Source organism: Sinocyclocheilus grahami, unplaced genomic scaffold (assembly GCF_001515645.1).
Source record: "Sinocyclocheilus grahami isolate Dianchi unplaced genomic scaffold, SAMN03320097.WGS_v1.1 scaffold26.1, whole genome shotgun sequence".
NCBI classification, from domain to species: Eukaryota; Metazoa; Chordata; class Actinopteri; order Cypriniformes; family Cyprinidae; genus Sinocyclocheilus; species Sinocyclocheilus grahami.
In genome coordinates this window covers 920,656-936,463 of record NW_015505205.1, presented here as the reverse complement: position 1 = coordinate 936,463, position 15,808 = coordinate 920,656, and the positions used below count along the sequence as shown (strand labels likewise).

The 15,808-nt window shown below is 38.6% G+C and overlaps 1 protein-coding gene across 1 annotated transcript in view; it reads right to left on the bottom strand.

Moving 5' to 3' along the window:
• Positions 1-10,059: 10,059 nt before the first annotated feature.
• The window catches only part of LOC107566680 (GDNF family receptor alpha-1-like), a 30,492-nt gene continuing 24,743 nt past the window's right edge, over positions 10,060-15,808 (bottom strand). Inside the window, exons 6-9 of the mRNA XM_016252194.1 lie at positions 15,541-15,675; positions 15,336-15,397; positions 12,044-12,088; positions 10,060-10,853 (exon numbers count right to left, since the gene is read on the bottom strand). Of these exons, the coding sequence (XP_016107680.1) occupies positions 10,719-10,853; positions 12,044-12,088; positions 15,336-15,397; positions 15,541-15,675 (377 nt within the window). The 3' untranslated portion in view covers positions 10,060-10,718. The remainder of the gene's footprint in view (positions 10,854-12,043; positions 12,089-15,335; positions 15,398-15,540; positions 15,676-15,808) is intronic.

Genomic DNA, 15,808 nt, shown 5'->3' with positions numbered 1-15,808 from the left:
TGCAAAACACCTTTTAGTCATATCACTGCATGGCTTCCATATGTAGGCTAGAATTTTGTATTTTTTTTTTGTACAGCAATGTTCTATTATTCTAAGGACCGATAAGATGCCACCTGTTTGCTTAATAATATACCATTTTAATTAACAAATATATTGATATATTCACAATATAGCACCAGTGTTGATATTACACACCTGCAAACTAGTCGGAGTGAGACCATAGGCGTTTGTCTAGCTGTCGCAATCTTTTTTCCCAATAAAACATATTTGGTGCAGCGCATCGAGTCTTTTGACCAATCAGAATCAAGACTAGGGCATCATCCTCTTCTTTTCTCATTGGGCAACTTATCGCGGTTTTAAACAATGCGGAGGTAAGTTTGCTGTCAACGATGTAATGCTTTTAAATTAACCAAACCTTAGATAACTAATTGCTAAAATAATGTAAACTTGCCAAATCAATTGTTTCTGTCATTAAGTCAAGTAAGTTTGTCGTGATACAGTTTTTCCTAATGTTATCCCATCGAACTTCGACTTGTTCCTACTTCCTACTAGTCGACTTGTTAGCACCTAAGCTAATGTCAGTTCAGAATGAATCGGAATATGTTTGCTGAATTTAAGGCTAACTTCCACTGCATCCTTATTTCTATCTGATTTTAATGGCTGTCATTGTCGAGAGTTTACAAACGAACAATGAAACAAGACCTACTTAAGTGTGAAGTGTTAACAGAGTCAGTGTTGTTTGCTAATGTAGTGAATTTAGACCAGGGGTGGCGAACTCCGGTCCTGGAGAACCGCAGCCCTGCAGAGTTCAGCTCCAACCCTAATTAAAACTCACCTGCCTGTAGCTCCCTAGTAACCGTTCAGACCTTGATTAGCTTGGTCAGATGTGTTTGATTAGGGTTGAAGCAAAACTCTGCAGGATCGACTTTCGCCACCCCTGATTTAGCCTATGTCAAAGTAGTGAAGCATTTTAATACAGGGTGACAAATTAATAATAAATAATTCATTTCTTTGTTTACAACCTTGCTTCATTTCAGAATGAATCAACATTTTTTTTAATGAATGGCTGTTTTTTTTATTACCTTAGGTTTGAAATTAAGCTGAAATGATAAAAATATAAATATTAGATGGAAAACCTAAAAAAAAACATCAACAACTTGAAATTAGAAAATGTAGAAAATTAGAAATGTTGCCTTGATAACTGATATAAACAAGTTTAAAATTACTAAAAGTGAAAAACTAAAAGAAATGAGAAAACACTAAAATTACTTAACTATTATTAAAATGTTTAATTAGTATTCAAATTGACTAGTGTTGATATTAACTAAAACGATTAAAGGGGTCATTGGATGCCCATTTTCCACAAGTTGATAAGATTCTTTAGGGTCTTAATGAAAAGTCTGTAACATAGTTTGGTTAAAATTTCTCAATGGTAGTGTAAGAGTTAAAAATTCAACAGTTTTATTTTTGTACCTGTTATTATGAGGACTTTTATTATGACGGGGTGGAAGGTGCAAAGAAGAGAGGAGGATGTGAATAGAGAATAAAGGGGGGAAAAAGAACTCGTCAGTATTCGAGGGTTTTATTTGGCTAAACATTCAGTTTAAGCCCCGAAAACACCCACAAGCCCTTAAGCAAGCGTTACAGTAGTGTAAAACAACACCCGTTTTTTACCGTCAAAAACTGTCTACAGAAAACCGTTTTATTGCATGTTTCTTTAAATGCAAATGAGCTCTGCTAACCCCGCCCCTCTCTTCCATGCCACTGTCTGAGAGACTGTTTACTTTAGCCGCCTTCATCGTGAAACTTGCTAATTAGCACATTATAAGGAAAGTCGATTTGCAAAGATTCATTAAAAAAAACCTTCTGTTGGTGAAGCTGGATCACGAATGATTCGTGCGAACATAGACACATTTATGTAGATCGGGGGAGCATTCCCTTTAAAAAACGAACGTAATCCACTGCGTCTTTAGCGGCTCAGATGTCGGGAGTAAATGACGACTGCTATGTTCATTATTACATCCAACAATAGAACACCTCAATCGCTTATTAGGAGTCATTCTTGTCTACATCTGCTCCGGTGGTGAAACAATGTCGGACTGATGACAGTTCACTCAGGGCAGGTCTAAGGTAAGACACCAGTCCAGTTTGTGCTGAAACGCTACTGTCAATCAAACTATCGTGGGAGGGGCCTGTTTTTGTGACGTCACACAGACAGGCATCTGAGATCGGCTCGATTTGAGAAAGGGGAAAACATTTAACGAGATTTAAAAAAAAAAACCCTGGGGGGATCTTTTTCATTATAGGGTGGTTGTGTACACACACTGCCAACACACATTTCAGTTCAAACAACTTGTAAAAGTGCATGTCGCATCCGATGGCCCCTTTAAAACAATTTTCGGTATTTGAAATTATATACCGGTATTGATATTATATGAAAACAAAAAATGGAAATTAGACAATGTAGAGAATTAGAAATGTTGCCTTGACAACTGATATGTTTAAGTTGAAGTATTAAAATGACTTAAATGGAAAAACTAATAAAATGACAAAAACAATAAAATAACAAAATAAATTAAACTGAAAACTGACAGTTAAAAAAATAATTACAAAAATAATAAATGCTATAATACAGGTGCATCTCAATAAATTAGAATGTCGTGGAAAAGTTCATTTATTTCAGTAATTCAACTCAAATTGTGATGATTTTGCTCACATTTAACACAAATCTCAACAAATTAGAATACTTCATAAGACCAATAAAAAAAAACATTTTAGTGAATTGTTGGCCTTCTGGAAAGTATGTTCATTTACTGTACATGTACTCAATACTTGGTAGGGGCTCCTTTTGCTTTAATTACTGCCTCAATTCGGTGTGGCATGGAGGTGATCAGTTTGTGGCACTGCTGAGGTGGTATGGAAGCCCAGGTTTCTTCGACAGTGGCCTTCAGCTCATCTGCATTTTTTGGTCTCTTGTTTCTCATTTTCCTCTTTCCTTATGAAGTATTCTAATTTGTTGAGATAGTGAATTGGTGGGTTTTTGTTAAATGTGAGCCAAAATCATCACAATTAAAAGAACCAAAGACTTAAACTACTTCAGTCTGTGTGCATTGAATTTATTTAATACACGAGTTTCACAATTTGAGTTGAATTACTGAAATAAATGAACTTTTCCATGACATTCTAATTTATTGAGATGCACCTGTAGTAGCTATATAAATTTTATAAGCTATATACATTTTTGTAATCTATAAAGATTACACTAACAGACACTCTCACCTTATAGCGTAATTATTATCAGAATAATTCCAGAGCTATAATGTGATTGGAGGGGCTATATTAATGTGCAACCTGCATACAGATGGCTTAAACCTCTTGGCAAAAAATAAATGTTTATTATAGTGCTGGGCAACAATAAATTTTTTTAAATCGTGCTTAATTGCATGATTTTCTGCGATTAATCACATTATGCAAAAAATTAAATAATGAATTCAAAAGTAGTGTATTGTGCAGAGCCTCGATCATAACATCATAACGGGCACCTTCCCAGTAGAGACCTGCACGATTGCGGGACCCAACGCAGCAGAGTGAGGCGTGGGACAACACTTGATGGGCGGGTGCGGGTGGGTAGAGACTTGTGTGTGCGGGAGAATAAGGGTGTATCACACTAGGCAATCTTAACCATGCCCGAGCGTGTCTGACCCCCAAAGCCCGGTTCGTTTGACTAGTGTGATCGCTCCGTGCCGCGGTTCGTTTAGCCGGCCCTGGCTCGTTTGGAAGAGGTGGGCCAGAGCACGGTTCACTTGTAGTGTGAGCGGAGCGCTGAACTTCTGATACGTGCAGCATGATTGCGTGTACATTTATGAGCGGCAAAAGTGATAGATCTGTAAAGCAATATATTGTGAGAGGGCTGTGTATGTTACTGCATCCCAAACTACTCAAAATAATAAACCACAAAGTAAACAAAACGATGCACTACACTGTGCTGAGCGAGAGCGCTTCACGTGCTATCGGATACTTCCTATTTCCCACTTGAGCACTGCTGCAGTCTTAGGCCCACCCCAAATGCTCTCATTGTTTGAGAAGCATGATGACACCCATCCCAAGCCAGTACACTGATCAACATCCCACCCCTCCTGTGACCCATGGTTTGTCTGTATGTGTATTCGGAGCCAGTGAGCAACGGACTTTCATAGTAATAAAATCTGCGTTAACGCACGATAAAATGTCGGCGTTAATCAATGCGTTAACACGATAATAACGCGTTAACTTGCCCAGCCCTAGTTTATTATTATTAATAAATCTAACTATTGAACACTTCAATATGAGAAATGAGTTTTGCCACCACCGGGTATTAGGCCCCAATTTTGTCATCAAATCAATCCAAAAATCAACCTGTAAAGGTAAAGCACAACCCCTTGAAACTTTTGTAGATAATATATCAACAGCCTAAAATGTGGTTTATCCAATCAAATTTTAAAGACATAACGATTTGATACATTTTCTAACCCAAATTAGGGTTGATGCATTAATGTGCAATGAATATTCTATATCCTTGAAGGTTGTGCTGTTTCATATACATCTTTTTTCCATCCACCTCACTGTGACAGTCACCAGACCTGGCTAGTCAGTCAGTCTGCTCAGGTGCGCGGCACAGGCTGACATAGACGGAATGAGCTGTCACAGCTGACTAATGCCCATAAAGACACTCAGGGGAGACGTATGGATAACTCTTCACAGATCTGCGTGTGTATTTGTGTTTTTCCAGCCTGCTGACGGGAGACAGCCGTAACATCATGCCATGTATCAAAGGCAGTGATGGATAAGCCTGGCTTGTTTTTGCATTTTCCATGTCAAAGCGTTTCTCACTGTCTTCTGGAAACCATTCAATACCAAGCCTACTCATTTGTCTCTGGTCAACGCTGGTTGAACTCATGATAACATTTGAATTTGTGATCGGTTGCAATTAGTGTCGAAGTAATGACAGCATGGGGAGTGTTAAAAGAAATATAAAATCACCCAACAATCCATTTTCCTCCTCCCCGTGCTCCGGACTCCTCCCTTCGTCCATTTTTCACCTGATCCCATCCTCTGATGAGTGCTTGAGACGTGCCATTTCCGTATGGATGAATCTGTCAATATCAGTCGTATAAGTCAATGGGTGGGGGAGTCGAGAAGTGTGTATCCGGTGTGGCCGTATATCTCTGGGTGTGTCAGTAGATGAGTGCTGTGAGAGATGCCTCGTGCCTTTATTGCTTTTAGTTGGCAGGAAATGCCCAGCGTAAATCAAGGTGTCTGGCACTAATATTAAGAGATATTAATGGGAGTGCGGCCTGTTGGTAATACAGGAGGTGAGAGAGAGAATGAGCGATGGTTATGGATAAATCATTCATCCTTATGATGCCTGTAACACCGAGACCTGCAAAGAGGAAAATTAGTTTTACCAACACTGGCGTGTGCTTCTTTGGGACACTTTTTTTTTTGGGACACCATAATTTTATGTTCCTTTATATGTGAGCATATGTAAGCATAGCGCAAAAAAGGAATGTTCCCGATTAAATACAGGATCAATCTGTTGCATGCCATAAATTGGCATACAAAATAATCTCTATTTTGTGAATGGCATAAGTTAAATAAAAAATATGAAATAAATATTAAAGTAATAATAATAATAGTGAGCATAATTTTTTTTAATCTGCAGATTACAGAGTGCAGTTTTTTTTTTTTTAAATAAGAGTATTTTTGTAGGCTAAAACTTGGAAACGAGTTAGCATTTTAGCTACTGCTGTCAAACGATTAATCGCATCTAAAATAAAAGTAAAAGACCCTGGACCACAAAACCAGTCATAAGGGTAAATTTTTCTAAATTGAGATTTATACATCATCTGAAAGATGAATAAATAAGCTTTCCATTGATGTATGGTTTGTTAGGATAGGACAATATTTGGCCGATATACAACTATTTGAAAATCTGGAATCGGAGGGTGCAAAAAAATCTAAATATTGAGAAAATCACCTTTAAAGTTCACCTTTAATACTTGCCAGAAGGCCTACAATTCACTAAAAAAAATTTTTTTATTGGTCTTATGAAGTATTCTAATTTGTTGAGATAGTGAATTGGTGGGTTTTTGTGAAATGTGAGCCAAAATAATCCCAATTAAAAGAATTAAAAGGCCTAGTTCATTTATAGACTTTTACAGCAGCAACTGCATTTAGGCTTCAAAATTCTAGTTGTGTTTGTTTGTAAAGACACTTTAAGTGAGAGTCAGGTAGAATAAACGAGTGAGCACAATTAAAATAAACAAATAAATAAAAATGTATAAAAAAATCAAATTCTAACCTGTATGATAATCTATTGTGCAACCCTAATAAATATACGGCATCACTACAGCACTCTGCGCCAATGTGCTCATCTAAACGCGTCATCTGCACATGTGCATGTAATTGACTGACACTTACAGTTGGGCAGTTGCTTATGAGAACCGTTCAAAGAAAAAAATGGATTAGCAGAAGACAAATGTAAAAGCCACAATGGTCCTCTTTTTGAAGGTCAGCTGAGGTATTGCAAAGCTGTATAAGTGTGTGTGTTTCGAACGCGTCTGTACTAGTTCACGTTCAAGAAACCTCGACCGTGCACGAGGGGTAACAACGAGCGGGAAAAAATCAGACAATCCACGATTTACGCATTAAGCACAAATAATACACTCTCTTGCAACACAGACTGATATAATAAAATTACGTGCTAACCTGTACAAGCTGTTATATACATAACTCCTTGGACCACAGGGCCATAGCTAGGAGTTATGGGCCCTGTGCACTGAATTTGCTATGGGGCCCCCTAAAATCATGCAATTGTGGGCCCCACAGTCGTATGCACTCTGTCCCCCCAGTCCAACTAAACCTGACTCGGAGAAGGATTGCAACTAGCTATTTTAAGAACACATATTTTTTAAAACGGGTTTCAAAGTGCAAGTTTTTGTAAATGGCACCGTTATCGTTTCCGTGTAAACACCCAATACGGGAATCTTTGTAAATGGTGACGTTATGCATGTGCGTAGTACGTGTTGGGTATGTAGACATGCGCAGTATATGTCGATTTTAAAGGCAAGCGTGAACAAACATACACAACAATGGCGGAGTATGGTACTGTTGTTGCTGCTTCAGCAAAGTGTGGATTTACTTCACCAATATTACAACCAACAGTGGAGACACATCATATACATCATATAATCGTCACTTCACTACTGGCCTGGCATACGTAATACAGCGTTTTTGGCTGTTTTCGCGGATATGTGTAAACATGAATCGTTTTGAAAATGTTGTCGTGTATACGTGAAACTTTTTAAAGATGCAAGGGAAAAACTTTTCCATTTTTTACTTCATCGTTGTCGTGTAAACGTAGCCTTAAAGAGAAATAGAGATAAATCCCACAGGAATTACATTTGTAAAGTGGTCATCCACCTAGAATGGTAGTCCCATTTATAAAATAAAGATTTAGGCAACTTTACAGTATGGCATATTCGTAACATCTTTCCCCATAGACGTCCACAGCAAATGTGTTACTCTGTGTAAATTTTTTTTGCGGGAGAGAGAGTTTGGGTTTCTCAGAAGTAAAACATGCTTGTGGTCAAATATACAGTAAATACAGATAATCATTTTGCTTGGATTTCTTTGGTTTCTCTCAGGAAAACTATTACTTCTGAGGAGCAGGATGGCATGTGCGTTGTAAAGTGGTCATCCACCTAGAATGGTAGTCCCATTTATAAAATAAAGATTTAGGCAACTTTACAGTATGGCATATTCGTAACATCTTTCCCCATAGACGTCCACAGCAAATGTGTTACTCTGTGTAACTTTTTTTTCTGGAGAGAGAGTTTGGGTTTCTCAGAAGTAAAACATGCTTGTGGTCAAATATACAGTAAATACAGATAATCATTTTGCTTGGATTTCTTTGGTTTCTCTCAGGAAAACTATTACTTCTGAGGAGCAGGATGGCATGTGCATGACTCTTTTGTTCCACTTTGTTTTCTTATGGCTAGTTTCAAGGCCTTTTTATTTGAACTTTTGAAATAATCAGCCGACACAAAACCTTTATGAAATTGAATGTCTCAAATCCTGCTGACCCTGCAGAAGACATGAATACTCCCTCTGAATTGTCACCCTTATGGCATTATTTCCCTTCTGATGTCGGGTAATTTTTTCTACTTGATTGCAAATTACACAGACAGAGCTCATCTGGGCACAAAGCTGATGCTTGTCTTTCTGTATTCAAGGCCCCTTAAAAGAACGCGGGGCACATGGCACTGAAGACTGCAGAAACCAGACATTATGCCTAATTGCCTTTGGTAATAACAAAGGGCCTCCTATCTTCGGCTCCCCTCAGCTGTCCTATGAGTCACATCCCTGTCCCATCTCAGTATCCCTCTGCCCACTTCCGTCTTCACTTTGCTTTCAAGCTATGAAATGGCCCATGACTAATCATCATGTACAGCATGTTAAGTGCATGCTGGGCATAGGTCTACCCTTTCACCTTTCAACCCTCACATATGAAATATTTGACAAGTGGACCAGAGTAACCATGGACTTTAGACTATAATCCTCATTTTAGAGGCCAGAGTTCAGAGATCACAAGTGACAAGCACATACATCTTAGGAAATGACATGAAATCCATTACAAACAAGTTAGATATGGCCACACTTGGGGTTCTTGAAAACTGTAAGCTGTTACCGCTAACACTGTTTTGCAGCTCCTTTTTGCCACAAAAACATTTGAGTTTATGATTTTTTTAGGACTGCTAAGCTGGTTAGTGACTTTTGAGTCATCAGTCAAACTGACAGGACCTCACTAAACCACAAGAGCTTTTTATGGCTTTCTGTTCATGTGTCAAGTTAAATGTTGTAAACTGTAAAGCGCATAACTCTTTTTGCCCGTGAAGGACATACTGGCATAGTGAATCGAATGGGGCTAATCCATAGGAGATGTAGACATTCAGTTTATGTCCTATTTTAGTAATGAGAATCCAAGAGTGCTTCAATTACAGTCTTTACACATTTACTGACACTGGCAGCATGTCTGGTTTAGCACTAAATGGCACAGTCTGCCAGAGAACGGTCTGATGTGCACTTCAATGTTGAATACTTTTGAGCTCAGGGGTTTTAACACTTTCTGATGCCATAAACCGCCAAATATAATGATCCATTTTGGTCCTCTTTCTAAAAATATAAAAACTAGGGGTGGAACGGTTCGTGGAAAAAAATCGAACCGTACGGTTCTCCACACACGGTTCGGCACGCGCTAGGACCGCGGTTCAACTTAAATCTGACAACGCATCTGTAATATGGTTTCTTATAAATAACACGTAAAAAAAACAAAAAAACAGTGTTCGGCTAATGTATGTTTCTGTTGATGGATGCGCATTCTGGCTTCCCAGTACATTATAACAACAGCGATGAAAAAAAAAAAACGTGGACAAACCATTCACTCTGTCGTATGCTGGAATATGAGCAGTCATTTAGTCCATCATGATCACCCGGGTGCTGATAGCGCACGCACACAGGTGAGACCTGAACAGCACACGCTGATATCTGAGTTTAAACTAAACTCATTTAAGCTTTGCCAGTTTAAACATTTAAGAGCCAGAGGACGCGAGCTCGCAGTGAGAAGATTTGTGCGTGCACTCATCCGAAGCGCACAAACCTGTGTCTCAGAATGCACGCAAATATTAAGCTCTCTCTGAAGTATTGTGTTTGAATGGACAAATTCACACAAAAATTATGTCAAAATACCCGTCTTGGTAAGTATCCTATAGCAGACATAGCCGGCTGAACGTACTGGATCAGTGCACTGGATCAGTGCATTCTCTTAAAGTGACAGCACTTTCTTAATATTAATCAAACAGCAACAACAAAGAAATCACTCACTGCTCTTGATTGCAGGGGCGTGTCTAGAGCATTTTAAATGGGGGAGCCAGTCGGGGGCACTGGCTCAAAAGAGGGGGGGGGGCACCCCCAACCCCCACCCCCCTCTCCCCTCTTAGTGTCATTAAGATCACACTGTGTTTTGACGTGATAAAGTGTCGTGTCTATCCTCATGTTCGTTTCCCATACCGTATCATCTAAGCTGGAGCACTACAAAAAGTCACTGCCACTTTGAGGGAGAATGGAGTCTGTAGGTCCTAATAAGGGACAGGAGCAGCAGGTTTTGCTGATAAGCCTTCAAAAAAATCTCTGTGCACTGCTTGACACTGTTTGAGTACAAGTTGGAGTTTGCAGGCTTTCCTGTGGCATCAGCTCAGAGAAAATAAATTATCATCTGCAGCACCCTAGTATGCAGAAGCTGTGTCAATATTTCACTGTCGGAAGTGGTTCTTGCATCTCCATGCATCTCTTTTTTTCTCGACCAGATCTCGCTGTGATGGTAGAAAAAAAGTAGCATAATGCGCCACATATAAGAGTTCGGGCCATGCCTGATTGCAGAAAGTTTTTCGCAACAGAAGTAATCCTAGATGACCTTTTACTGACATTCAAATATGTCCATGTTTGTCCGTTATCTCCGATAAGTGAGAAAGTAAAGCAGGTGGACCAAGAATAGTTTCATCACACTGAAACACCACAGCGCGCACAGAACCACTTGCAGAAAAAACTTATAATACAACATTTTTGTATGGTACAGAGGCGGCGGCAGCAGCAGTCCAGCAGCAGGTCTGATCGGTGAGCGGCTATAATGTCTGTGGGACTGTTAGAAGAACTGAGACCAGAGACAGCAGCAGCACAGTCCAGTCCAGCAGGCAGACAGCACTAGTTGAGCTCCGAGCTATTGCATTAAAGCTACTGGGATCATTCAGCTGTGGATCCTGTGGAAAAAAGGTCATGTTTTCATATTGTTAGTCATTCTGACATTTTCTGATTGTTTTGTTCTTAGTTGTGCAGGCAAGCCTTAAAATGTCACAGTTTAGGCAAAATGTGCATTTTGAAACACTTTTTTTTTTTTTTTTACAGATTTACGTGAATAGTATGAACTCCCATTTCCACTTCAGAGTTAAAAGATAAAAAACGATTTGCTACTTTTTCTTGTAATTATGTCTTCATATCTTACAAATGCAACTTTACAGTTCACAATTGCAAGTTTGCCTGTTAATTACTTTCATAATTCATAATTCTCTCTTCTGTGACAGATCACAGCTTTAGCCTCTTAAGATAGTCGCAATTACAAAAAATACAGTCACAATTACAAGAATAAAAAATAAAACAGGTAATTACAAGAAGTTGTGACTTATTTCTCAAAATTGCGACTATATCACAGTTGTGACCTTATGTTACATACGTTCACAGTTGTAAGACAACTACTTCTTGTAAGAAAATTACAAGATATAAAATCTGTCTTCGACAAAATTGTCTCATAATTATGACTTCATGTATTGTTATTGTGACTGTGTTTCTCTTAATTGTGACTCTTACAACTGTGACCTTGTGTCACATAAAATATGAGAAATAAAGTCCTAATTGTGAAATACTTTACCTCATAATTACCCATTTTATTTATTATTCTGAGGTGGGGCTTTCATAGCGTACCTTTATGGAATGGAATCAAAAGGGCTGTTCAAACAAGATATGTTTTGCCTTTAAAAGAGCTTAATATGCCCTAAAAACATACTGACATCTGTAAAAAAAAGTTTCCACCTACTTTAACTTTAAAGCATAAGTACAGATGCTGCCTTAAATTTTTAAGTATAATCAAATTGGCTGTACAGGTAATTTCAGCTTAAATTATATTAAACTTACTTTAAAAAAAATGTAGTATAATTTAAGTTAAAATTGGTAAAATTATTTTGATGAGTTAAAGTAATGAAAATCTTTGTTATCATGACTTATTGAACACATAATTTTTTACAGTGGGATGCAGCAACAACAAGACACGCCGCAACATTCAACAACGTCCGCTTAGTGCATTATTGCATAGACAAAAATGTACAGAATGTATCTCGTGTGAACAGCCCCATATTGACTGGAAAATGCTAGGTGAGTAGAAATGTAAGATTCTTACCACACAAAGAACATCCAGAGTAACATTACTTTTCAGTTTCTGAGCCTATAAAGAAAGAGAGAAAGAGGCCAGCTGAAATACGGGCTGAAAAGTCAATTACTTGCAAAAAGCTCTTCAAGGTTTTGTGTTATAAACCATTTCTCACACTGAAGCATTTCCATCCAGCAACCCTTTAAACTGAGTCCAGTGCGATCTAAGTCAAGCACAGCTCCAATAAAGCACTGTAATTTACCACGGCAAATAGAGGTCATATAGTATTGGCCCCCCCCCCCCCCCCCCCCCTCAAAACTACACTTATTATTGTCAAACCAATTAACACAGCACCTCAATTCAAATTGTGGTATAGTGTTATTTTAGTATACTTTTATATTATTATAGTATTTATTAATATTTTAAAATAGTTTAAAATCATAAAATATTTAAATCAGTTTCAGTTTTAATGTTATTTTTAGTTTAATTTATTGTGCTTTTGTATATTTTAGTAATTTTAGTTTTTAATATTTCTATTTAGCTTAATTTATTTTTATTTTAGTTCTAGTAATTGTACAGCTTCAACATATTTTATTTAACATTTCAATTATCTTTCAAGTCCAAGTTCTTAATCTTATTTTATTCCAGCGTTATAAAATGTTAGTTTTAACTGAATAAACCAAAATTCATTCTCAATTCAGGCCTGTTTAAAATACAATTGGCATTGACATGTCGCTATCAAATGTTTGGTCTTTTGTTATCTACACCTATTTGGATATTAAGAGCTTCTCTCTTCATCTCTTAATACTAAAGCAGATGAACTCTGATAAAGAGGCACTTAGCCTCTGTGTGTATGTGCAGTAAGACCTTCACTTACTAAGTTTCTGGGACCTTTCCGGTGATAAAACGGAGGCCATTATGATGCAACTGCTTTTTTAAATGACTTTATTCTGAAGAGCACTTTTGACTTCAGAGTGTCTTATTTACCTCTTGCCACAGAAAGCTAAAGGGCAAGTGGGAGATTATTGATGGGTACTCAGGTAAAGAATAAGCTGCATGTGTATTAAGTACCGTCTATTGACAGAGACAAGGGTAGGCTGACCTTATTACTGAGTGAGCGTTGAATTTCCCTTAAGGCCGTGCAAGCTCATTCTGTTTCTTAAGGGTTAAAAACTCATAAAGCCTCATTCTGCATCTTCCATTGCATTGGATGGATGTGTATTCCAAGCATAATTCTGGATCGTTTATATACAGTAGATTTAAAGGCTTAAAGGACAGATTTTTGGGGGGTTGTCAGACTGTACAATATGACCCTGGAGCAGGGTGCGAACTACGGGGGAGCTCGGCTCCCCTTAATAAGACATGGGCTCCCCTGAAAACTTGATTTGTGAAATTTTGGGGGGTCTCAAAAAATATTGACAATGTGTTATTTTGACATGCAATTTCAGTTTTGTGTAATATGTTCATCGTGGATTATTATGTGTAAAATTGCAAAAATATCATTCATTCATGCATGACGGCGATTTAAACCTAATTCACTTCAATAAAGAAAACTATACATGCTATTCTAGTCATTAGCATCACGGTGTGGGGGCGCTTCGGTGCAAATTCCACTCACGTTTAGTACATGTTAACTCAAAGATTTGTGGAAAAAATATAAACGTTGGACTCTGTGCCTGTGGTCGATTCTGTGTTACGGTAAGGCATGTTATTCGCAATTATGTGTTGTGGCCAGGTTGTTATAGGTCTGCGTGACTCTCGATGTCTTAGGTCTAACTGAAATGAGGAATTATGGTATTCTTCTGTAACCTGACGACGAGTAACTTTAACTGTTGTTCATGTGAACTCAAAGACAGCCTGATGCTTTGGCTGTTAACGAGACACTGCGTCCTCTAGCTTTTTGTGCCAAGCTGCGGACACAAGCTTCAGACGAAGAAGTGATGATGTGCGCTACCGGCGCCTATTTTGTACTAGTTGCGACGGTAGTGACGTCATGGCTGTCGCCGGCCAAACAAGTTGGTGTTTTTTCAATGTAGGCTTCAGACACGGGTCACGACGAGGCGTCCCCCATAGCGACCCCTAGAGGACGCAGTGTCTCGTTCCCCTCAGGGAACCATGGTTACATAAGTAACCCGAGACGTTATTTATCCTATGTAGTGCTTGCATAAAGCAAGTAGTGCATAAACTTGTAGCTGTTATGCATCTTTGTAAGTCATTGTAGGCCCTTTTTTGAGGCACGCGCAAGTGCACGATTATTAAAAATAAGTGAGTAAAAGCCAAGGCAGACTGTGCAACATCAACTGTACTTATACATCTTAGCAGACTTTAAGCAAAGAAGGGAGTATATTGACTTCATTCTTTAGGCGCAAATTCAAGCTCATCTTGACTGTAAAATTGTAACATGTTAGGAAGATCGTTATATTACACATCATATAGACAAGCTAACATTATTCTCTCGCTCTCTCTCACACGTCTTTAGTTGCTGTGCTCGTATTGGTTTATTATTAGATGGCCATCAAATGAGTGGCCAGATTTAGAGGCTTTTTTAGAAAAGTAATTTAATGTGTTCAAATCTATGAGACGATTTTCATCATTTAACCTAATATGATAATAAATGCTTATGTTTTGGATTTTTTTTTAGTTAATTCAAAACAGAAAATTCTGTCATCTTTGTTCATCCCAAGGGTGAACAATATCATGGACACTCAAGGTGAATAAAAAAGTATTGGTACTTTAGAACCAAGTCAAAAACCTGCACTAACTACTAATTGAGCTTAAACAAAACTGATTTATATCAACATGATGTGTGCATTAGGTCTGATGCATCCTAATAGACCTGCTGCAGTCTGTAATGCCAGTAATGGGCCCTCCGTGATATACAAATAATGGCATGTGTTCATTACAAACTAGAAAGAGCTAAGAAATAATTTTGCTGATGCTGTCTCATGCTGTTTGAACTCCTTGACATCTTGTTGGACAGTTTGTTCTCTTTCCCTCCACCTCTCTCTCTATAGGTAAACAGAAAAGATGAGAACGTGTCAGATATGAGGTGTGGATGTGGCGTGACTTGTGTCGGTACTGCTGTATCATCCGGGCTGTCATCCTAAAGGCCATTGTCTCATGTAGACAAATCCTCCCTCTCATCTGTTCCCTGTCTATTTCCCTGCATCCAGTTTATCTCAATGGATGTTTTTGAATAACTCCCTGACAAAATAATGCATGCTTCCAGGCCCATGGACACCCGAGTAATGCTTTATTGCCTTTTTATATCAATCCCCCCTCTCAGCCGCCCCATTTAAGAGGGATTTCTCTGTCTCTCGGCCGTCAGACTGCCCTGAACCACGCAGGAACACAAATCACAGAGATCAGATTTACTGGTGCAGACTGTGAATGATCATGAAGATGCAACGGAGCAGAATTCAGCTTTAGAGTCAGTCTTGATGGGCAAATTCTGTCAGTCAGCACAGAACGCCATGTGACCAATGATATAGCAGCAGCAGCAGCAGCTGTGAATGAAGTCTACTCACGGAGACAACGGTTGTTGGTGAAGAACTCGGTGAACTTGTCACACTCTGCTTTTCCGTTTCCACTGTTGCTGCAGTCACACCAAGGTGACACGCTGATGCCAGGGGCACGGAGGTAGTTTGGAGTCATCACCGTACCTGTGTCACACATAGCAAGGAGCAAAGTTCAAAGGTCATTTATGTTGAAAACAAGGACGTTTATGAAATTAGATTCTAACAAGACAGTAGGCGCGTTTCCATTACAGATTTGCGCAAAACTTTGGCTAAATTT